General features: G+C 45.0%; 1 protein-coding gene across 4 annotated transcripts in view; it reads right to left on the minus strand.

Annotated features, from left to right (window-relative positions):
• Window positions 1-843: 843 nt before the first annotated feature.
• The window catches only part of LOC129839746 (SEC14-like protein 1), a 50,354-nt gene continuing 26,950 nt past the window's right edge, over window positions 844-24,247 (minus strand). Inside the window, exons 3-17 of one of the 4 annotated variants that reach the window (XM_055907361.1) lie at window positions 15,646-15,795; window positions 14,667-14,798; window positions 12,406-12,534; window positions 11,475-11,787; window positions 11,215-11,324; window positions 10,812-11,001; window positions 8,977-9,065; window positions 8,803-8,873; window positions 7,937-8,108; window positions 7,643-7,777; window positions 7,326-7,460; window positions 6,548-6,805; window positions 5,336-5,514; window positions 5,007-5,033; window positions 844-3,820 (exon numbers count right to left, since the gene is read on the minus strand). In XM_055907361.1, coding sequence (XP_055763336.1) covers window positions 3,721-3,820; window positions 5,007-5,033; window positions 5,336-5,514; window positions 6,548-6,805; window positions 7,326-7,460; window positions 7,643-7,777; window positions 7,937-8,108; window positions 8,803-8,873; window positions 8,977-9,065; window positions 10,812-11,001; window positions 11,215-11,324; window positions 11,475-11,787; window positions 12,406-12,534; window positions 14,667-14,798; window positions 15,646-15,795 — 2,190 coding nt within the window. In that variant the 3' untranslated portion in view covers window positions 844-3,720. Of the gene's footprint in view, window positions 3,821-5,006; window positions 5,034-5,335; window positions 5,515-6,547; window positions 6,806-7,325; window positions 7,461-7,642; window positions 7,778-7,936; window positions 8,109-8,802; window positions 8,874-8,976; window positions 9,066-10,811; window positions 11,047-11,214; window positions 11,325-11,474; window positions 11,788-12,405; window positions 12,535-14,666; window positions 14,799-15,645; window positions 15,796-24,247 lie in introns of all 4 variants that reach the window. The other 3 variants (XM_055907359.1, XM_055907362.1, XM_055907360.1) reach the window with 3 other exon arrangements.

Here is a 24,247-nt window from a genome sequence, read left to right on the forward strand (position 1 = left end):
ACTGTTCTCTCTGCTAGCGCATGGCAAGCGGTACCGGAGCACCAAGTCTAGGTCCAAAAGGCTTCTGAACTTCTACCCCCTGAAAAGACTCCTGAACAGGTAATCAAATGGCTACCCAGACCCCTATTTTACACTGCAGCTACTCTCTTTCATCTATGCATAGTCACTTTAACTCTACCTACACATACATATTACCTCGACTAACCTGTACCCCCACACATTGACTCTGTACCGGTACCCATGTATATAGCCTCGCTATTGTTATTTTACTGATGCTCTTTATTTGTTACTTTTATTTTTTACTTATTTTTCTTAAAACTGCATTGTTGTTTAAGGGCTTGTAAGTAAGCATGTAAGGTCTACTACAGTTGTATTCGGTTCATGTGACAAATAGAATTTTGATTTGATTGTGCATATTCTGTTCTATATTTGATGATTGCCACCTAGTGGGCATTAGGCAGTAGTACCTTGGACAGCTCCTCAATACCATACAGTAATTCACTTTTGTTGTTACCAAGAAAGCACTTGCAAATGAGATTTTAGGCTTCAAACTGGACCCCAGTGAATACTATCTGCCTGTAATTCAGTGACCATCTTCCATTCCCGTCTAAAAACCCACCTTTCACGTAATCCCATCCATCCATCGGTTCACCTATTCATCCACTCAATGTTCAACTCTTTCTGATTATCCTTTTGTCTGAGATAGCTCAAGTCACCTACATACAGATAACTAAATGCATGCACATTGACACAGTCAAATTGAGTTTAAACTAAGATTGCTGCGTGCATTGCAGGTTGAAGCCGGATCAAAAGTAGAAAGATATGTTACACAAACAGGACAACTTTTAATTCTCATAATTCAAGTTTAATGGTTTGAAAAATTGTAAAGGCGCTATTTTATATGAATTCAAAGTTCTTTCTTTAAACATTATGAATTTCAAGGGAAATAAAGATATGCAACGTTATCATTGTCTTATAGGAAGGGAGGCTAGATGAGAAATGGAGAAATCAGGATATGGTTGGTGACACAGACAAACAAGACAGAAATAGCCCTCATATGTAAATGAGATAAGTAGAAGTGTAGGTTGACAGAAGTAGAGCAAAGCGGGTTACATAGCAGACACATTTCAGTCGTGGCAGTGACCCCATGTTGAGGTCAGCTGATGAAACTGAAAGGTAAACTGAAGAAATCGGTCTCTGGTTTAAAACACAGTGAGACACTTCTAAAGCGCTGTTCCAACTCTGCTGAGGAAAAACTAACATTGAACACGACAGGACTGTGAGAGGGAACAAAGACCAATTCAGGACTGGAACCTCTACAGCTTGGTGAACCGTTGAGCACGTTACACATTGTGTTGATATTATGTTACGCATTGTGGACATTATGAGTTTCCTTTGATAAAGAGCCCGAAAGTAGGATACCATCCTAGTCTATCTCTAGACATGCTTCAAGGTTAAAATTAGTACAGAAGAAAATAAGTCACGTACAACTACACATCCTCAGACCTGACATGGGTGACACCCTTACAGACATTTACAGTTATTCATTATTCCATTCAATCACTAAAACTTAATAAATTAGTTCATTCTGAACAGCCCTCGTTTTGAGCGGATCCTTTCCTCAGTGAGCAAAGCACTTCACGTTATTCCAGTTAGACATTAAACGATTCATTTTGACCTTTTGGGGTTTTGTTATCATCTTTAAAAAAAAGTAGCATCTCAAAAAGTTGTTAAAAACAGACGGGTCCTGATTGGCCGATAATCCTTGGGAGTGAGATCCGACGCCCATCAACAAACACGTCTTTGGCCCTCTAACGTCAAGCAGCAGCATGGTGGCACTGACCAGGCTGGATGGGCTTACTTGTCTTGAGAGAGCCTCAGCTTGTAATGCAAGGCAAAAGCTTACCGAACCTTTGAAACAGCCCTACAGTCAGTAGAAAAGTTGAATATCTCTTCCGTGAGCTTGAAGCTCACAAAACAGCCCCTAAAACACTCCAAACTAGCGTGACAAAAAAACAAACATTGAAACTAGAAGATGGAACAGAGTTTTTTTTGTTGGCTGGTCTTTGGTGCTTTAGAAGCACAAGCTGGCTGTACAGAACATTATTTGCATGGGTACGTTGCATTACAATGGAAACATCGTCAATTTCGTCCACTTCCCTCAGTCGAGGCAAAGGGGGTGTCCCCTAACCAAGCAGATATATTTCTTATATACATGGTTAGTTACAAAGGCTAAAATGGTCCTAACAAATGGCTCATGAGTAGTTACTATGGTAACTCCTAAACTAAAATCATCAATCAACCATATCCCCATATGAGCATGCAGCAAGACATTTCACTCTTACTGAAAACACAATCCAACTAGCCCAAGTACATGTACGCATTAATACATTTCTATGAATGGAGCAGTAGCAAATGATTAAGCTTTCACCACAAAAAAACATTCACTTCCTCCCTCTATATCCACACCTTTAAAAAAGAATAGCAATTTGACCTATTCAACCTGTGACCCTGACAGTTCGGGACATTCCATTGGCTAGCAAAAGCACACCACACCTAGCTACGGGTCAGGTTCATTCCTGCAGTCAGGGAGAGACGGGAAACACTCATTTTGGGGCGGAATCCATTCAAATTCAAGTCCGAGTAATTGAAATTCAAGAATTTAAAAGGAATCACTGGTTAAGTGTCTCGTGCCAAAAAGAGACGTGTAGATTAATTTGCGAACACATTCAAAATGTGTTCATTCAAATTCCATTTGTGAATTCCAATTTCCAAAATAACCTCTGGCAATTTCTTTTGGCTATTTCTCCAAATGAAAGTTTAGCTAAATTAAAATGTGCCTGTCTGTCCGTCCATCTAGTCACCCAGGAACTGGAAGGTCACCTATACATTGCACATAGCACCCATGAGGACAAACCTCCATACACACATTTTTATGATAAATAGAAATGTAATTATGTCAATAGTAAAAATTCGAACTCTGCTTATTGCTTCTAAACGATACCTCGCTACGGCTTTACCCCAATCTTGACCTATAAACAATTCACCAGGTAGAGACAAACCCCACTGGTGATATGGCAAATACTGTGTATTTTTGCATGTCATTGCAGGTGTGTTTATGGTTTGTGTCGATACAGTATGTGTTTGTGTGTCTTCCTATGTTTGAGCATGTTTGTCTGCAGGTAACAGCGTTTCCTGTTTCTTCAACCTAGAAAGTGTCCATGTTCTATTGTAACAGTATCACCAACACCTTGGAAGTGTGCATGTGCGTAAAGTGTTCTAATGCACATATGTATCGACGCATTCCGTTTTTAATCCAGTCCCACAGCTCCTTAAATGAGTGTGACAATTGCTTGATCTGGCATTGCGCTCCATGGGTGCGACACTTCCCACACCTACCAAAGTCTCAGCAAGCAGAAAATGTTCTGCCAACATTCTGTTCAGCAGCCCAGGAGAAAGCTGGGAAGATATATACACGGCCTGCTGCAAGAAAAATGGAGCCCTTTAAATCATAAGTCTTTGTTTTCAGTTTCTCAACTGCCGACATTTTCTTTATCCTCTGTTGTGCAAGCATGCTTCAGATCCACATTGTGACTGACTAATAGTAGTACAGGTTTGAGGTGGTTAGGGCGGAAAGTGTGGACTGTGAAGGCTGGAAGAGCTGGGACTTGTAGTTCAGAAGAGGACGAATTGTAGTCCTTGGGCAAGAGTTGTAGTCCTCTACCTGGAGATCATGGAGCTGGACTGGGAGTGGTTAGAGGTGGCGTGGCTGAGCTGGGAGAAACCACTGTGGCTTGACTCCAAACTGGTCATAGAGCCCCTGAGAGAGTAAAAAAAAAAGGTTAGATTAATTTATTTAAATGTTTTATTATCGTTGGCCTAAGGTTTTAGAACTACATACTAAATGGGCTTAAAACAGACCTGGGTCCAAAAACTATTTGAAATGTTTCAATTTATTTGAGTGTTTGCATTAGTTGTGATAGGTGGGAGGGGTTTGCACTTGTGGAACTCGTTTATTGGTTATATTGCAAAAGGAAAGCTCTATCAAGCACAGCTTAAGTATAAACATTTTTTATTTTTTATTGTCACATAGGAAATGATTTCAAACAGTATTTGATCCCTGGTCTGGTATTAATGCCCAGCTCAAGCTCCTGCTTTGTCAAGCCCAGTGCCGAATAGTGTGGCTCATGCAGCAAGTCAAACCAAACAGAGGTGAATCCACTCTGTGTGACATTCATTTAGCATACTGCACTAAATAGGTTCTTCTAACCCACGGTGACTAAAACATGGTCTCTCATGCTTCAGTGACAGTTTTGAGGGGCATGAATGAAAAGACTTCTTATCCATATCAACCAATTTGCAGAGGCAGAAAAACACAGCAGGGATCATCAGCTACATTCAGCTGGGGGGCGATTTTGTCTTGAGCAGATGGTCGGGGGGCCGGAACATAAATACAAATCATTTGTAGACTGTAAATTGACCGCAAGAAGCCCAAACAGATATCATATTTGAATTAAAACCTATTCATTTTACATTTACTTAGATTTGTATGACGTCACGTGCCTCTATTATGCATGGGAGTACTTGAACAGATTTCCTAAATTAAAAATCCCTTTTATCAGTCTTTTATGTCCAACAATGAAAATAAATAAAACCACATGAAAATAAATAAAACCACCCGCGAGCCGCCAGTTGGGGAACCCTGAAATACAGGTAGCCCTTCGTGGCAAAGGAGGAAGGCAACTCGAAACAAAAAAAAGCATGTGTCTGTTAGTCATTCATGCAAGCAAGGGTGAGACTAGCTAGCTTAGTGAGTGTGAGTGGCCTTTCTCTAGCTGAAGCACAAAAGAGAAAGCCTAGCATTGCTGGTGAGGTAATGCTCAAATAAAGCCATACGCGAAGGGTCAGGATGCTAGCATGTTACAGAGCTGTCGCTAACTGTTAAATGGGAGTTCTCGTAAGCAACCAAACGCAATGCAAAGCTAAGGGAACACAAGTCCACTTACAAACTTTGAACGTCAAAGCAAGCCGTTCTTCACAGGAAGAGACAGAAGGAGTGGAAGAGGGGTTGGTGAGCGATAAGAAGACAGGAGCGCATTGAAAAGAAAGAGTGGAGGGTAAAAAGGACGCCTCTCTCTTTAGGAGGGGAAGCCTACACTTGGCACTGCATAATGGCTACAATGGACATTAATGTCAATATTGTATACAAAAAATATAAAATGGAAAAAAGTGATGATACAATACAATAATAACACAAAATACAGTATGATTTAAAAATAAATTACATTTACTTTGATGACCCATTTGGTATCAGCTCACACACACTGCTACTCACCTGAAGTCCTCGGAGCCAATGACCTCTGTGTAGTACATGACTTTGCACTTGTGTGAGGAGACCTGCAGGGAGGCGAGGACGTCGTCCACGCGGGGCAGGTTGGTGGAGGCGCTGCCCGGCATGGTGTGGAACCTCCACTGCAGGATGTAGAACCCGGGCCACCTGGTCACGTGGGAACCCTGGGAGAGGGATGGCGAGAGGAGGAAGAGAGGGGAAGGAGAGGGACGGCGAGAGGGAGAGGAGAGGGACGACGAGAGGGGGAGGAGAGGGACGGCGAGAGGGGGAGGAGAGGGACGGCGAGAGGGGGAGGGACGGCGAGAGGGGGAGGGACGGCGAGAGGGGGAGGGACGGCGAGAGGGAGAGGGACGGCGAGAGGGGGAGGGACGGCGAGAGGGAGAGGAGAGGGACGGCGAGAGGGGGAGGGACGGCGAGAGGGAGAGGAGAGGGACGGCGAGAGGGACGGCGAGAGGGAGAGGGACGGCGAGAGGGAGAGGGACGGCGAGAGAGAGAGGGACGGCGAGAGAGAGAGGGACGGTGAGAGGGAGAGGGACGGCGAGAGGGAGAGGAGAGGGACGGCGAGAGGGGGAGGAGAGGGACGGCGAGAGGGAGAGGGACGGCGAGAGGGAGAGGGACGGCGAGAGGGAGAGGGACGGCGAGAGGGAGAGGGACGGCGAGAGGGAGAGGGACGGCGAGAGGGAGAGGGACGGCGAGAGGGAGAGGGACGGCGAGAGGGAGAGGGACGGCGAGAGGGAGAGGGACGGCGAGAGGGACGGCGAGAGGGAGAGGGAGGGCGAGAGGGAGGGCGAGAGGGACGGCGAGAGGGAGAGGGACGGCGAGAGGGAGAGGGACGGAGAGAGGGAGAGGGACGGCGAGAGGGAGAGGGACGGCGAGAGGGAGAGGGACGGCGAGAGGGAGAGGGACGGCGAGAGGGGGAGGAGAGGGACGGCGAGAGGGAGAGATGTGGGGGGAAAGAGATGCATTAGATGAGAAGTTTTAATCATGGTCAATCTGAATGTTATTTTAAAAATCACACGCAACACTAAACAACTAGTTTTAACATTGGTGTAATACGCAAACCTGTATATTTTAATTAGTCAATCTTAATTCATTCATTCAGTCAAGAGATTCTCTCAGGCACTGACAAAGAGCCACCTGCATGCCTGATGTCTTTCTCAATACTATGAACAACTAGTCTGCTGCTCCAGTGCTGACCTGCACGCTCTCCCCCTCCTTGCAGGTGAGTGGTGACTCCACCATGCTGTAGTCCAGGCCTAAGGTCCAGGACTTGTCTATGAGCTGGACGTTGTTCCCCCCGGGGGTGGTGACGCTGCTGTGTTGCCCCACTAGGGGGTCCTTGCGGGGGGGTTGGGGGGCACGCTTAGAGTGGTAGAGGTGGAAGACCACGTCGCCCTTACACACGTCAAAGTCCCAGGTGATCACGGAGGCGGCGTCGATGATCTCGAGCACCACCTGGGAGGGAACGCAGGGAGATGGAGAGGAGGGTTGAAGGAGGGAGGGGAGAGAAAAGGAGAAAGAGGGGGAGGGATGAGAAGAGTAGAAGTAAAAGAGATTGAGAAAGAATTCGAGAGAAAAGAACAGATGACAGAGGGAGATAAGACAGCAGATTTCTACCGACTAGTGACCACATGGCTCCTTTTATAACAGATTATATAATCTATCTACTTTTATGTAACAGAAACAAAAGAACAAATGGGTGCAGATTCCTCTCAAAGCAACGTTCAATTGGTGACAGAACAGTGGCTAAATGTCTGAAGATCAGTTTGAATGCACTTCCAGGACTTCTCCAGTGGGTGGCAGTGTCGGTCAAGGAACTTATTTCTCTCCCCCCCCCCCCCCCCCCCCCCCACACACACACACACACACACACACACAAACGACTTCAAAAGCTCCAGCTCCAGCCAGAGTCGCCCCGCTCTCCTCGAGTCCTCTCTGCTCCGCCCCAGCCGAGGTGCACTGTGTTGGGGCTCACCTCGTGGGGCGCTCCCTTGAAGACGCTGGCACTCTGGTAGATAGTCTCTGTCCACAGGCTGATGTCTTCGTTCTCCAGCTCCTCTGCGGTACGGTACAGAGATTTGGGAACCAGGCCTCCCTCTGGGACTTCACACTGCACACAGAATTAGGCATTAGGCATCATAGAAAGTACATGTCATTCTGCTCCACAAGGACAATATCATTTATATGCATGCACAGACGCTCACAGACGCGAAAAAGGGATACAAACATTATCATGGCAACCACACGACAATGTGACTATGTTGGGTGATGACACCACACACAGTGACTCACCATACACTCTCCTCCCAGGAAGTCAGGGATGACCTCCTTATCTATGTAGTCCAGCAGGCCGCCGGGGCCCTGGTAGTCATTACCAGCGTAGATCAGGAACTTCTTACGGGTGTTCTCGTCGATGAACGGGCTCACCTGTGCACAGGACAGAGACGGTGGGACGAGTCAACACCCTACTGCTCCCACCTAAATACATCATGCCTAACTGCAGCTTATCTAGTGCCCTATGAGCACCATATAGGGAATGGGGTGCCCTTTAAGAGTCTCCAGCCATAGCATTTCATAGTGTCTCACCAGGGTCCAGAGCACAGGGAAGACTCTAGGAGCCCTCAGTATGAGCAGACGTCCCAGGGTCTCTGGGTAGTTGGCCTCCACCACCTCAATGATTCTCAGAAGGGCCTTAACCCCCGGTCGCCACAGGTGGCGCATGTTTAACCCTTCGAGGTCCACCAGACACGTCCAACAACTAGAGGGGAGAGAGCGAGAGGAGGATGGAGAACATTTGAAGTACTCTGCACAGATTTGAAGTACTATGCACGTTACATTTCCAAATTCGACCCTGACGGCAAAAAACGGAGACGGATTCCTCCCACTCTCTCAATCCGGGGCTCTCTCGCTCGTCTTACGTGAGCGAAGCTCCATGGCTTTCCACCCTAGGACACTTGAGAAACATTCCTGCATGGCTTCGCTCCATAGTCACGTCCATCTGATAACCCCGACAGCTGCCAGATAACACCCCTATTCTCACATTCTCTCTTTTTTTCCTTCCCTCTCTCTTCCATTTCACCCCTCACTCGCCCCATTTCTCTGTCACTTAATCAATTTCCCCCTGTCTCTCTCTCTCACCCACACCTTTCAGAGAGGAACCCTCCACATTCTTTCCATCTTGCCTAGAGATAGCTTTAACTTTAAAGAGCACACTCCGCAGTCTCTGCGTTAATAACCCCACTGCACCAAGGCAATTCCCATGATACACATTAGCTTAGCAACAGCTACAGAGGCCCCATAGGACTCATTACTTGTTGAGTCCCCTTCTCCCACAGAACTTGTGTCCTGTAGATCTGAGAGGCCTGGATGGGTGTATACAATATGGCTTAGACTCCACGTGACCTATCAGAGGGAGTGGTGGTGCTACTACCAAACAGCAACGGGGTGTGTACCTGATTGGTCGGCCAAAGACTTTGGTGTTCTCCTCACAGCGCCTGAGGCCCTCCTCGTTTATGGATAGAACCTGAAGGGTTAAAACACACAATGTAGGTATGCTTACACACACACAGAAACGCACACACTTTAGTTACCACATGTGTGATTGACAGCAGACGAGGCCCACTCACGTGTCTGAGTAGAGACTCCTCCCCCAGGGCCCGGACCAGCCCCTTGGTGTCCATCTGTCCCAGACGCAGGATATAGAGAGGACGACCCTCTGGAAGTCACACAGACATAAGTATATTTGTATAGTCTAGCGATGCATATTTCGGTCTATTTTGCTTCCGGCTAACCAACCCTGATTAACCAGTCAACAAACGGTAAAAACAATTCTAAACAGTAAAATATTATGAATGCATATAAGGAATAGATATTTTTCATTACGAGAAACACGCAACAATAGCAAGCCTATCATCTAAACAGTCAAAAGCCTATAACCTATTGAACATGCAACTCCTGTAATGAAGCAGCTAATGAAGCATCATTTTCAAACACTTGCCAAAATGCAACTAGTGGTAAAACACAGCTCTAAAACAGTACCCCTAATGCAAGTGGTTCCAAATATGACAGAGATGAAAATATCTGCTTGAAACGTAGAAAGATGGGGAATCTAATAGCAACAACTAGGATGGGTTGACCAGGATTGTGCCTTTATTTCGTTGTCCAGAAGCCAAAGTTAATATGAAAACCAATAGAACAGGTGAGAAATGCTGGTTAAACGGTATGAAGAAGTCTTTATAAAAATCATGCTGGTTAAATGGTATGGGGAAGTCTTTATAAAATTCATGCTGGTTAAATGGTATGGGGAAGTCTTTATAAAATTCATGCTGGTTAAATGGTATGGGGAAGTCTTTATAAAATTCATGCTGGTTAAATGGTATGAGGAAGTCTTTATGAAATTCATGCTGGTTAAATGGTATGGGGAAGTCTTTATAAAATTCATGCTGGTTAAATGGTATGGGGAAGTCTTTATAAAATTCATGCTGGTTAAATGGTATGGGGAAGTCTTTATAAAATTCATGCTGGTTAAATGGTATGAGGAAGTCTTTATGAAATTCATGCTGGTTAAATGGTATGGGGAAGTCTTTATAAAATTCATGCTGGAATCTTGGCTATGCTACTTTGAAGCAAGGTAAGACATGCCTCATTATTTGAAGTGAAGTAAAACGTTCAAGTTTCAAACAATTATACTGCCTCAAGCTCCCATTGTAAAGTGGTGGGTGACCTGCTGATAGCCTGCCTACAGTTGACTTTAGCCTATGCACTTCAACGGCGAATGGGAGGCGTGCTTTAATTACCGGTTGAGATTGAGAAATAAAAACAGTAGCTCTTTTTCCAATCGTGGTCATCAAAACAGTTTAACACACGATTGCACATCGAATGGTTATTTGGTTGTGCAATGACTAGACTTCAAAAAGCACGTTAGACTCCAGTACCAGCTTTTTGAGGAGTCTCTCTTGCGCTGCTTAACAGGTGAAAGGCTATTCCACTCCTCAAACTAGGCTCTTCTACAGTTAATTGTGTGGTGAGGGCAATGCCTTGGGACTGCCGTGAAGACAACAATAACAATGTTTTTGAAACTGGGACTGGTGAACTGCAATGCAGTCAATTCTAAGTTGTATTCCTTCGTTGGACGAATATGGTGTATGACAGGACGTAGTGGCCTAGACAGGGACTTCTTTTTCGATTACAGTGAAATAAAAAAGTGACATTTTGGGAAGTTACTTCTGTTAACTTACAAAGAAACAGGGCACACGCAACAGTTTTATTTTACCATGCGTAAATAACACGAGTACAGGAGGGTTTGTGCCACGTGTCTAATTCTGAGCGACAACTGTATTTTGTGATCCTCATCAGACTGCCCCTCTACATCAAATCAAGACTCCGTGACAATTATTAGCGACTAATTGTGTGCGTGTATGCGCGCGCATGCCCGGGCATCTCTTTCTCTCCGTCTCCATACCTTTATCATGGTGGTGCCACCCTCCAGTGTAGTAGTCATTGAGGACCTGTGGCGAGGTCCACGTCTCTAACAGATAGTCCACCTGGTGCTGTTTCCTCCATGTTAAGGACTGACACAGGATCTCCCTGGCCTTCTCCATGTTAAAGTCCCTGGCCCGCAGGAAACGAAGGATGTGCTCGTCCTTAGGGATCTGGAAAGGTGGCGAGGAGGGAGAGGAGGGAGTGAGGGTAAGGGTCTTCAAGGGGGGGGGGTTCAGAGGGGGCAGGGTAAGAGCGTGCGCGTGTGAGCACGTCACACATGCCTCTATGTTTGTGTCTCAAGTAGCAGAGTATGATTTTAAAAGATAGGATATGCTTTAGTATGTGTGTATTGAAAACTGTACGGGTGTGTGTGTGGGTCTCACCTTGCCCTTGTGGCTCTCCTGCAGCCACTGTCGTAGTCTGATCAGACAGCTCTCCTGCAGAGGCGTCAGGTCTCCCAAGTAGCGCTTGATGTAGTCTGCATCCAACTTGTCTACAACACACACACACACACACACACACACAATTTGGGGAATTCTCAAGTCAGTCAATTCAATCTCATTCAAAATCAATCACATAGCTAAACGCCACTTTAACGTATTGAAACTTTGGAACAGTGTCTCAATCATCCATTAGTACTAACCATCAGGCGTGCCCGTCTGATTCTCCGTCTGGTCGTCAGGTTGGTTAGTGGCATCGTTGCTGGTGGCATCACTTTGGGTGGCATCATTATTGCTGGCATTGGCAATCTCACGGTCATTGGCATCCGTGGACACGGGGATTGAGACGGCGGGCGTGACAGGCAGCTCCAGCTGGAGGAGCGTTGGGGTGGCACAGACAGGTTTGATGGTGACGGAGGAGGAGGAGGGAGCATCCAGGGAGGGAGTCCAGCGGGGCACGTGGCTTATCCCCTCTTCCTCTAGCTGGTTTAGGTAGAACTCTATGATCTCCTTACCCTGAAGACGAGGGAGGGAGGGAGGGAGGGAGGGAGGGAGGGAGGGAGGGAGGGAGGGAGGGAGGGAGGGGGGAGGTGGGGGAGAGAAAGCGCGACAGAGTGAGGAAGAGAGAGAGTTAGAGTTACTAATATGGAAGGAGGCTAAATAGGAGCTTACCTTTGTTTACACTGGCTCGGCAAATTGGCTTACATTACATAATAAGAGCCACTTAGAACTAGACCTCACCACTCACGGCCCAATGGCATGTCTGCTGTGTTAACACTGGATTCCATGGTTGGGCCGGGTTCCTTTTCATTTAACTCAATGCAGGAGATGAATTAAATTCCCAATACAATTAGGTGATTTAAAAATTGGAATGTCAATTTACTTATTGAGTTGAAATGGAGCCTAGTTGGATTCATAATTTTTTGCATGAGGGGAATGTTTAACGTCTGGTGAATTCTCTAAATAGGATACATCTGGGTTGTATTCAGTAGGGCGCAACGTACCAACAATAAACGAAAGCCAACATTTCTTATTGGACAAGGTTCAGGTAGTCCCGCTACCTTTCAGTCTGTTTACTTACTGTTAGTGTCTAATGAATATGACCCTGATCAGATCCGGCTCACACACACACACCTTCTTGATACTGCTGGCGTACTGCTTCATGGCTATCTTCTCCACCGTGCTCTCGAAGCCGAAGAACGACTTGATGTCCAGGCTGGCCGACTGCTCGAAACACGTCCAGTCCTCATTCTCAGGGTGGGCCTGCACACACACACGAAAGAGAAGATACAAGTGTTACCGTGGCAACCACACACGGCAATATGACTCTGTGCCGAGCGCTGACGCACACTACAAGCCACAAATCCTCAGCTGTGTGTGGGAGTGCGTACCGATGACACTGTGCACTGGCATTATACCAATACTGACAGGTTGTGCCGTTATATGCCAACAAATATTGATAGTAGGGGGGAATTTTGTGATGGTATCAAGCAACAGACAGCACATTCACACACAGCACGAGATTGTATCAAAATAGATTTTGTCGGATGTCAGTGAGTGGAGTGTGTTCGATAGGACTGGGAGTGAGAGTGTTGGATGTCAGTGAGTGAAGTGTGTTCGATAGGACTGGGAGTGAGAGTGTTGAATGTCAGTGAGTGGAGTGTGTTAGATAGGACTGGGAGTGAGAGTGTTGAATGTCAGTGAGTGGAGTGTGTTAGATAGGACTGGGAGTGAGAGTGTTGAATGTCAGTGAGTGGAGTGTGTTTGACAGGACTGGGAGTGAGAGTGTTGAATGTCAGTGAGTGGAGTGTGTTAGATAGGACTGGGAGTGAGAGTGTTGAATGTCAGTGAGTGGAGTGTGTTAGATAGGACTGGGAGTGAGAGTGTTGAATGTCAGTGAGTGGAGTGTGTTAGATAGGACTGGGAGTGAGAGTGTTGAATGTCAGTGAGTGAAGTGTGTTCGATAGGACTGGGAGTGAGAGTGTTGAATGTCAGTGAGTGGAGTGTGTTAGATAGGACTGGGAGTGAGAGTGTTGAATGTCAGTGAGTGGAGTGTGTTAGATAGGACTGGGAGTGAGAGTGTTGAATGTCAGTGAGTGGAGTGTGTTTGACAGGACTGGGAGTGAGAGTGTTGAATGTCAGTGAGTGGAGTGTTAGATAGGACTGGGAGTGAGAGTGTTGAATGTCAGTGAGTGAAGTGTGTTAGATAGGACTGGGAGTGAGAGTGTTGAATGTCAGTGAGTGGAGTGTTAGATAGGACTGGGAGTGAGAGTGTTGAATGTCAGTGAGTGAAGTGTGTTCGACAGGACTGGCAGTGAGAGTGTTGAATGTCAGTGAGTGGAGTGTGTTAGATAGGCCTGGCAGTGAGAGTGTTGAATGTCAGACACCGCTAGGCAAACCAAGGCAAGTCATACAGTGATCCCTCCGTGACACACAACTTCTGACAGAGATTATTTTACTGCGTAGCTCTTCGGCTAGCTCCGGTGCTGGATACCTGTTATCTCTGGCTACCAAAATATGTCAGCTTTAGCCAACTTTACCTCAGTCTAATTGAGCTGCCTAGCCTTGTTAGCAGCCGCGGGCTAACCGTAACTGTTCCTCACAAGGAAAGCTGCATAACGGACCTAAAATAGGCACGCTAGCCTCGTTAGACGCTAATGCAATGTGCTTGACCTCATTAACTCCGAGCGCATTCATTCACCATGGGAGCCTGGTGAGAGTAGCACTGAGGTCAGAGGAGGGAGTGCTGCAACAACGCCTGGGAGGTGTGAAAGAACTGACTCCAGAACAGTGTGTGAGTGTGTTGAGGCGGTGTGCTGCCGGTAACAACGGGAGGTCTGAATTATTCAGTGGGAAGGAAGCAGCATATGAGAGGCTGGTTGGAACATAGCTTTCTCTGTCTATTTGGAGAGAAGCATTGTGAGTGCATTGGAGGGAAGGGGTTCAGACATAAGTGTGCTGTCGACAACTCGCTTTTACAGGGCTGTGTGTGTGTGCGTGTCGTGTCGTGTGAGATAAGGTGATATAAAACTAAGACTGAAGTGGCGTGTGTGTAGCTACATATCAGGAGCTTGTTGGAACACCGCTCGATCCGTACATTTGAAGAGACATTGTGAATGCACAGGTGTGCTGCCGACAGCTGGCTTCAAAGTGGTTTAACAGGGCTTTGTGTGTGTGTGTGTGTGTGTGTGTGATTGAGTGTGAGTGTGTGTGTGTGCACGTGCATGCGTTTGACAAATTAAAGCCAGAATGTGTGTTAGCGAATGGACAGGTAGCTTATGTAACCATTCTAACCAAAGCTACATTTTAATGTGTGTGTGTATGGCATGTGTGTGTGTGTGTATGGCATGTGTGTGTGTGTATATGCACATGTGTGTGTGTGGCTTCAAACACACCGAGTAGCTGCAGAGTTCGTGGATGATGACTCTGTTGGAGAAGGTCTCGTTGTGGGACTCGATGCGGAGCGTCCTCTCTCTCTTGTTCAGCGTGTTCTCCTGGCTGAAGTACACATAGTCCACCCCCGCAATCTGCACACAAAGGACACTCATGAAACCAGTTGCCGCAAAACCAAATGGTCAAAAAGGAAAAACGGATACACTGATTACAAAATGGCCGTTGCTTGATTTGCGTGTTAAGGTCTTTTGATCATTTTTTCCCCGTCATGTCAGCTTCGCTTAGAACACAAGCTAAGGATGTTTTAAATGCAACTTTATTTAAACTGTCCCCTGAAAATCTCACTTAAAATGAATATTCTGTTAACTCGTATCCAAATAATGTTGCTGACTCGACCTATACTCGTATTTGTGGCCAAAGCATAAATTGGAGAAAAACGCTCAAATATCAAACTTGTATCTCAAACAGACCGTTTAAAAAATGCTTGCTATTTCCTCATAGAACATGATGTCATCTTCCTGAGGAGGATGAGCTGGCCAATCAGCGATCTACTCACATCAATATTTTTAATGACCGGTATACGTCAACACCACTCTGTGGTTGGGGTAAGCCAACACCATTCCAACACAGAAAGACTACTTTTAAACTTTTTTTTAATTTTTAAAAATTGAATTGAAAACTAATTCACAAATTTTAAGTAACTCTAGGTCATATTTCATAGAAACCTGGAAACATTGAGCGGAAACTTTAAACAATACTCAAACGGCTTCTGCTTGGCCTTTGGGGTCTAGGCTGTGTTACTGTAAAGCACTTTGTGACAATGATGTACAAAAGGGCTTCATAAATACATTGGATTGGTTGATTGATTGACTTAAAGTACAAGACTCACGTCGACTGACAATGCTTTATAAATACATTTGATTGGTTGACTGACAAGACTCAAGAGAGAAGTTAGCAACAGGTTAGCGACGTCAACCGTACCCGCTTGAGGAGACGAGGGGCGTCCACGTCCAGTTTGCAACGGCGCTGGACCTGGTGTATGGATCCGTCCTCGCTCTCAGTTTCCTCCAACACCTCGCTGTCCACAAACATGGGAATCAGGTGACACGTGGGGAATCGCCTCTCGTAGGCCTGAGAGAGAGATGGAAAGAGAAAGGATTATTAGTGTGGGACTCATTTCTTTTGGCAACGCAAACTCCTTTACCTTCCATGTTAATAAAGTTGATTGAATTGAGAGAGTGAGACGCATCAGAGAAGATATTCTAGCCATTGTATCTCCAACGGTGACATTTAATGAAATAGCCTAGTTCCCAAAATCAATAATTGTCAGCTGTTTTCATATCTCAAAAAAAATGAGCAAGAGAAAGAAAGTGATAAAGGCGGGCAAGAGAGGTTAGGACAGAGAAGAGAGACAGCGAGAGACAAAACACCATTCAGGTCTATTCAACGCCACGACCCACACATCCCCTCACTAACGTTGACTTGTATCCAATTGTCTCAGCAGCTGGCACACACGCCAGCATTACACAATGCATCGTTTCATTATCTTGTATGCAAAATAATAGGCCTAGTAATAACAAGCCCAGTAATAATAAAAGCCCAGTAATATTAAGCCTAGTGAAGGCACCCCAGGCACAATATATCAGTAGAATTCCGCTCATAAACCACATAACACCACCTAGGTTGCGACCAAAATGGCACCCTATGGGTCCTGGTCAAAAGTAGTACACGATGAAGAGAATAGGGTATGGTTTCAGACACAGCCCTAGATTTATTGTGCTGCTGAAGGCAGCTGTTACACAACTTAAGGTCCTTGGCACACAATGGGCCTGGCATTGCTTTCATAATGTTTTATTACTGATCTGATTGGCAGAGTTTTGTAAGCAGCCAGGGGACATGAGAAGACATGTATCGACAGGTCCCCGATCAGTTTGGAGAGGTGTGGGAGACAAGGTGATGCTCCAGCTAAGTGACACCGCGCTCAGAACAGTCTAGGGACCTGTACATGATGACAGCATCTTTGCTAATTCTAGGCCAAATCTGTGCCCTGTGTTGTAATAAAGGAACTCATTTTGTCTACTTCTTCCTGGCCGCTCTAGACACCATTATATATTTCATTTTGTGCTGAATGGGCAGATTCTTCTCCTGGCCCAGTTGGATTCTGCAGTCTGGAGAGAGAAGAGAGGAAGGAGAGAGAAAAATGAGGGAAGTAGCGTTGGGGCGATGTGAGGCCACCACGTAGTCAAGATGGCTCAGACTGGAAACATACATGTAAAAGCACTCACCAAAAGCTAAGTAAGAGAGCGAGGGAGAAAGAACAAGCTTCTTTTTTTAAAACTCAAGGTTGGCAGGGTTCACAGCTCGATCATCAGTTACAGAGGTCGACCGATTAATCGGAATGGCTGATTAATTAGGGCCGATTTCAAGTTTTCATAACAAATCAGAAATCGGTATTTTTGGACCGATTTTTATTTAATTTGTTACACCTTTATTTAACTAGGCAAGTCAGTTACGAACACATTATTATGTTCAATGATGGCCTAGGAACGGTGGGTTAACTGCCTTGTTCAGGGGCAGAACGACAGATTTTTACCTTGTCAGCTCTGGGATTTGTTTTTGCAACCTTCCGGTTACTAGTCCAACGCTCTAACCACCTGCCTTACATTGCACTCCACGAGGAGCCTGCATGGCAGGCTGACTACCTGTTACGCGAGGGCAGCAAGAAGCCAAGGTAAGTTGCTAGCGAGCATTAAACTTATAAAAAACAATCAATCTTCACATAATCACTAGTTAACTACACATGGTTGATATTACTAGTTTATCTAGCGTGTCCTGCGTTGCAAATAATCGATGCGTTGCCTGTTCTCATCGAATCACAGCCTACTTCGCCAAACGGGTGATGATTTAGCACTGTCGTTGCACCAAACCTAACCATAATCAATGCCTTTCTTTAAAATCAATACACAAGTATATATTTTTAAACCTGCATATTTAGTTAATATTGCCTGCTAACATGAATTTCTTATAATTAGGGAAATTGTGTCAATTCTCTTACGTTCCGTGCAAGCAGTCAGGGTATATGCAGCAGTTTGAGCCGCCTGGCTCGCTGCGAACTGTGTGAAGTCCATTTATTCCTAACAAAGACCGTAATTAATTTGCCAGAATTTTACATAATTATGACATAACATTGAAGGTTGTACAATGTAACAGCAATATTTAGACTTAGGGATGCCACCCGTTAGATAAAATACGGAACGGTTCCGTATTTCACTGAAAGAATAAAGGTTTTGTTTTCAAAATGATAGTTTCCGGATTCGACCATATTAATGACCAAAGGCTCGTATTTCTGTGTGTTATGTTATAATTAAGTTTATGATTTAAAATTTGATAGAGCAGTCTGAGCGATGGTAGGCAGCAGCAGGCTCATAAGCATTCATTCAAACAGCACTTTTGTGCGTTTGCCAGCAGCTCTTCGCAATGCTTCAAACATTGAGCTTTTTATGACTTCAAGCCTATCAACTCCCAAGATTAGGCTGGTGTAACCAATATGAAATGGCTAGCTAGTTAGTGGGGTACGCGCTAATAGCGTTTCAATCGGTGACGTCACTTGCTCTGAGACTTGGAGTAGTTGTTCCCCTTGCTCTGCAAGGGTCGCGGCTTTTGTGGAGCGATGAGTAACAATGCTTCGAGGGTGGCTGTTGTCGATGTGTTCCTGGTTCGAGCACAGGTAGGGGCGAGGAGAGGGACGGAAGCTATACTGTTACATTGGCAATACTAAAGTGCCTATAAGAACATCCAATAGTCAAAGGTATATGAAATACAAATGGTATAGAGAGAAATAGTCCTATAATTCCTATAATAACTACAACCTAAAACTTCTTACCTGGGAATATTGAAGACTCATGTTAAAAGGAACCACCAGCTTTCATATGTTCTCATGTTCTGAGCAAGGAACTTAAACGTTAGCTTTCTTACATGGCACATATTGCACTTTTACTTTCTCCAACACTTTGTTTTTGGATTATTTAAACCAAATTGAACATATTTCATTATTTTATTTGAGGCTAAATTGATTTTATTGATGTATTAAGTTAAAATAAGTGTTCCTTCAGTATTGTTGTAATTGTCATTATTACAAATAAATCAAATAAAAATCGTCCGAATAATCGGTATCGTTTTTTTTTTGTTGGTCCTCCAATAATCAGTATCGGCGTAGAAAAACCATAAATCGGTCGACCTCTGGTCAGTTATACTGGAGCAAGATGTCAGTATCGGGTCCTCTAAAACCAGTGTTTTGCAGTCCTTTTCATACCAGGGACTGGCAAGCTATGTCTTTTCCTTTTGGGGGGCACAGACTGGAGGTTGAGAAACACCCCTGTAGCCTAGACATGGGCCTTGTCATATAACTGTAATAAGGGCTAGAGATTACCTTGCTAAAATGGGAACGGTATTCAGGCCGGGGTGTGAGGCCACGAGCAAACCAGGCTAAGTAGGGGCTTTGGAAATTGGCAATGGCTGCACTCCCCATTCTTTGTCGCTCCAGTCAGCATGGTACCAGACTTCCTAATAAAACTGCCAGGGCTGTTGGCTGTGTCCCCAATGGCAATATATTCCCTAAAGTGCTAAAATAGTGCACTATATAGGCAATAGGGTGCCATTTGGGACGCAGAAATTCAGCTGTGTCCACTATCATCATGCTGAGTTCTGTTTCTCTCTCTGGTCTAGAACAGAGGCTCTCGGACGTGTACAGTCAGCACTACGGCAGGAGTAAACACGGTGTTCGCCCATCAAAACAGGCTACTGCATCAACAAATGCTCTCAACAGCGCTAAACATGAAGGCCAAATACAACAAACAGAATTCTTCACACCCAACAACATACCTCAACACAAAACAGACTGGTATATATAACAACGTCAATCATCATCATGCCCAATAACAACAATTCACACCTCAAACAGACTGCATAAACAAAGCAAACATTTCTTGGTAAATCCATTTAAATTCAAATCACTTTGACAGCGTCCCTTTTGATTTGAACAAAAACATTCCGTAAATATTTGCCCATTGTAGAAGTGCTCAGAAAGTGACTTGATGGACCTGAACGCCAAGAGATAAAGGTGATCAAATTTGAGGCATTTGGCATACCCCACCATACCATGAGACATCCATGTCTTCATCACTGGAAAAGATAAACAGTTGAGATTGATATTTAAAAGCTTACAAAACAGGGTTGTCAACCCATTTGATCATTTCTGGAGAGAAAAAACCCCAAACATGTTTCTTAGATATTGGCATATGTTCCAGGTTAGACACTATTTTGCATCCATGTTTCTTTGTGTTGTGCCCGCTATCGGTTGACTACAGGGTGGTTGTTATTTTTTGGCTGATAAATGTACAGAAAAAAGGGGAATAAAATTGACATTTCTATTTTCAAATGGTAACAAAAAGATGGTTGGAGGTCCACACATCAGAGGACGTTGACTTGAATGGGAATATCTGCTCATTTAAATGATACTGTTAATCTTCCATAGCAAACCGACACCATTCTTCCACGAGAAATCCCATCATTTGGTGTTTTGTTGATGGAAGACGCTGTCTCAGGCACCACTCCAGAATCTGTGTTCAATTGGGTTGAGATCTGGTGACAGAGGGCTATGGCATACGGTTTACAATCGTTTTCACGCTCAAACTCTGTGGATGGGGGCATAGCCCTGGTTGCCAAAGTAATGGCCTGCCCAGCATTTTTATACATGACCCTAATCATGATGGGATGTTAATTGCTTAATTAACCCAGGACCCACACCTGTGTGGAACCAACTACTTTAATTATAGGCCTACTTTGTATCCCTCATTTACTCAAGTGTTGGAGGTTAGATGTACATAAGAGTCAACATACACCCAATGCTAAACAAAGGTCACATGACAAAGGAAAACAAGCTCCACAATGAATAGGGAAGCCAAACAGGAAATGTAAAGGCCATGATAGTAACTATTTAAACAGAGACACACAAGTCACAGCACCACTCAAGGCAGTACTCAGTGTTCTGACTCAGGGGGAAGAGCTGACTTTCAGATCAGTGAGGGAAAAACAACGATAGGTAACTAGAAATGACGTAACCCACCAAGTGCCTTCTAAACATGGTGCAGAGTGTAACTTGTAGTGGTTTTTAGCGGTAACCCAAAGACAATGTACTAGTTTGTTGAGGGTGTCACGTGATGCTCGAGACGCCCTCGAGATACTGGCCAAATCAATCCGGGATGCCTCTTCCAAACAGGAAATGAACTACTTATTACATACTTTCAAATTCCATATCAAAGGCCCGAGTGACATCACCGAAACTCAAATACCACATTCGCAAGCATGACTCATGGTTTTGTCACAGCTGAGCACATGCTCAAACATCAGAAACTCACAAGGGACACTGGGTCAATATTTAGGCCTTTGGCTGTCTGATATTGACAAAGCATCATGGTGCTATTAAAAGTCAATTCAAGATAAGGGTTTCTTAAAGTCACTTAAGAAGTGTGTCACGCTCGGTTTTGACAGGTGACAAGAGAATGCTCCAATACTCTGACATGGTCTCCTTTCTTGTTTCATATCGATCATTAAAGCGTATCGGTGAAATGGCGGGATGGTTTCCCAACACGATGCTTTAACTTTACATATCAGAGGTTGTGTATTGTGACGGCAAGGAAGGTGGAAATATTTAAGAATGTTCAAAAGATTAACAGTAAATTGGGACAAAGGCCGTGTCAGTCACGCGAGCCACCGCCCCATAGTCACATGATTCTAGTGGTTAGAGCGTTGGGTCAGTAACCGGAAGGTTGCTGGATCGAATCCCTGAGCTGACAAGGTACAAATATGTCGTTCTGTCCCAGAGCAAGGCAATTAACCCACTGTTCCCTGGGCACCGAAGATGTGGATGTCGATTACGGCAGGCCCCCGCACCTCCCTGATTCAGAGGGGTTGGGTTAAATGCGGAAGACACATTTCAGTTGGACAACTGACTAGGTATCCCCCTTTCCCAATGGGTTCTATAACTGAACTGACTGATTGATTCAAACAGAGGTACAGGCAGTCAAATGCAGCAGTTCATCCAAACAGATCCAACTGATGGAGCTCCAACACAGCACGGCAAAATATTGATTTGATTGCCTCCAGCTCAACCCTTCCTCGGAGCAGATTAGGCTAGCTGTCAAACAAAAAATGGAAAGAGAAAACATTTTAATAAAATTGGCTATATGAGGTGTACAAATAAGCACGAAAGCATGTGTGTGTGTGTCAGCTCAGGTCTCCATAGCTACAGGATACACTAAAGGATAGGCAGGCCAAGTGTGTGAGTAACAGTCCCAGGAATGTAGCTGGGACGTTTATAGGATCACTTTCCAGACATGCATGGGGGAAATGTCAAAACAATACACAATACCTAATCCTTTCCAGGAAATAGAAAACAGGTCTTTCTTTAGGAAAGGATAGTAAGACTCTGGGCATGGATGACTGGAAGTGGAACTATTTCTTACTGTTTTCCAGGAAGGGGAACGGAGGACACTTTGGAATGGAAAGCAAGGAAGTGAAAACAGTGGGAATAAATTAGTCGGGTGGAAAAGGAACCGAAGGATATTATTCAAGACTATTTCCAGACTAGAGGGGACTAGATGATGTGTGTGTGTGAGTGGCTTTGAAAGAGGCTGGTCTTTAGAAAGAGAAGGACACTGGCCAAGGTCAGGCTGCTGGAGCTGATGTGTGGGCGTGTGACTGCCTCAGTGTTGCCGCAACGTTCGTCGCGAGCAGTAATAATGTTTGAGTGTGTGTGAGAATGTGTGTGCGTGGGGAAGGGAAATTGACGTGCCCTGCGATGGTCAATGACCACTGGACCTCAGTGTGTTTATGAGACCTGTATGTCTACTGTATGTGTGAAAGAAGTGGGGTAGAGTAGAGACTCCTGTTGCTTGGGGTGGAGCAGCATGTCTGCACCACACACGTCAACCTCACGTCACAACAATTACATCAGCTCTAATTAAGCTTTGCTCTGAGATCAGTTCTTCACCCTGCCTGGCAATCAGCAGAGATCTAGCCGACACTGAGCACTGACTCTAGATCAGATGACAAGATCTGATTAAGAGCAGCTTTAAAAATGGCCAATGCACACAAGCCCTACTACAATCTGAGATCACAGATACCTAGTCCTACACTCTCCCTAACACACACACACAAAGGGAATATTGATGCAATTGCACAGTGCTGACGTAGCCTAATGGTTAAATCAATATACAGTAATGGCGAGACCCGCGGCTTACATCAACACACTGTTTATAGTGACGATACTACAGTGCTGGTGTTACAGAAAGTAACTTTCACACAGTTGCAAGAGACACCTCAAATGCAATTGAAATTGCCCGGGACTCCAGTGGACTTCCTAGTTAGGTGCGAATGTCGTCTCGTCTCCGGACTGCATCAGCATTGTTGTGTAACAACAACAGAGCCAAGAGCCAACAGGATGTCAGTCCCTATATTTCTAACAGCCGTTTAACGGCGACAAGGAGGACATTTTGGTGAGGGGCCGCTTTTGAGATGAAGACATTTGATGAGGAGGGCTTGGTTGCCGCGCAATATCAAAACAAAAGCAAAAAACAAGGCATTTAGATGTTCGTGATAGGGCCGGAACGTTCTTTTTGCTGTTGACAAAACGATTATCTTGTTCGCAAAAGAGACAGACGTTTACCTTAGAATGAAGCTATTTGTACAAAAGAGATTGAGGTATTTGGAGTGTTCGGTTACATACGAAGCTCTTTGGTCCAACATAGACCTACACAAGTCTTCAGATGACATTTCATAGTAATATTTGAAATGAGAAAAATCCCACAAAAAAAAAAAAATTTTTTTTTTTCCCTATATCCATTTCTCTTCTCTTTTTTCCAGCACAAAGTGGATTGAATTCAGGGCAAGGCCCACACGCACACATAATTGTAAACAGAGGAACAAAAGGAGTATTATTGTGTTAGCTTGCGGCACTATTCTGGAAAGTACTGTACTGCCAATGCCAGGCCTGGATGCCAGGGGCTTGCTGTGTTGCTGACTATGATGGCAGTGATCAATGGACGTATTGTGTGTGTCTGAAACGGTACCCTATTCCCTATATAGTGCACTACTTTTGACCAGGGCCACTATTGAACATGGCCCAGGGTTCCATGGTGGTTCAATAGGTTCTTAAGCAGGACTGTAGGGTGGAGGCATGTGTCAGAGTGTCACATGCAGGCTGCAGCCAGGTGGACGGTACAGGGTGGCATGAGCGTAGTGGCTATTGATTAGACTGACTGGGTCATGTCTACTGACCTAGCTGGCAGAGAGGATGGTGTGTGTGTATGACGTGTGTTGGTCAAATAACCACTTGACCCCTGAGTGTATGTGACGCCTGTGGCTGGGTCCTGTGCTGCTGCTATGTAGTCCAACTGGCAATACTTTGGGCACCTCTCCCACTGGCATTTAGGCTGAAATAGGGCACATAGTTCCACATCTATTCAAGAGAGATCGAGATCTCACACACACACACAAACAACATCCATCCTAAAAGGGTCAGGGC

This window comes from Salvelinus fontinalis, chromosome 40 (genome assembly GCF_029448725.1).
Source record: "Salvelinus fontinalis isolate EN_2023a chromosome 40, ASM2944872v1, whole genome shotgun sequence".
In the NCBI taxonomy this organism is placed as follows: Eukaryota; Metazoa; Chordata; class Actinopteri; order Salmoniformes; family Salmonidae; genus Salvelinus; species Salvelinus fontinalis.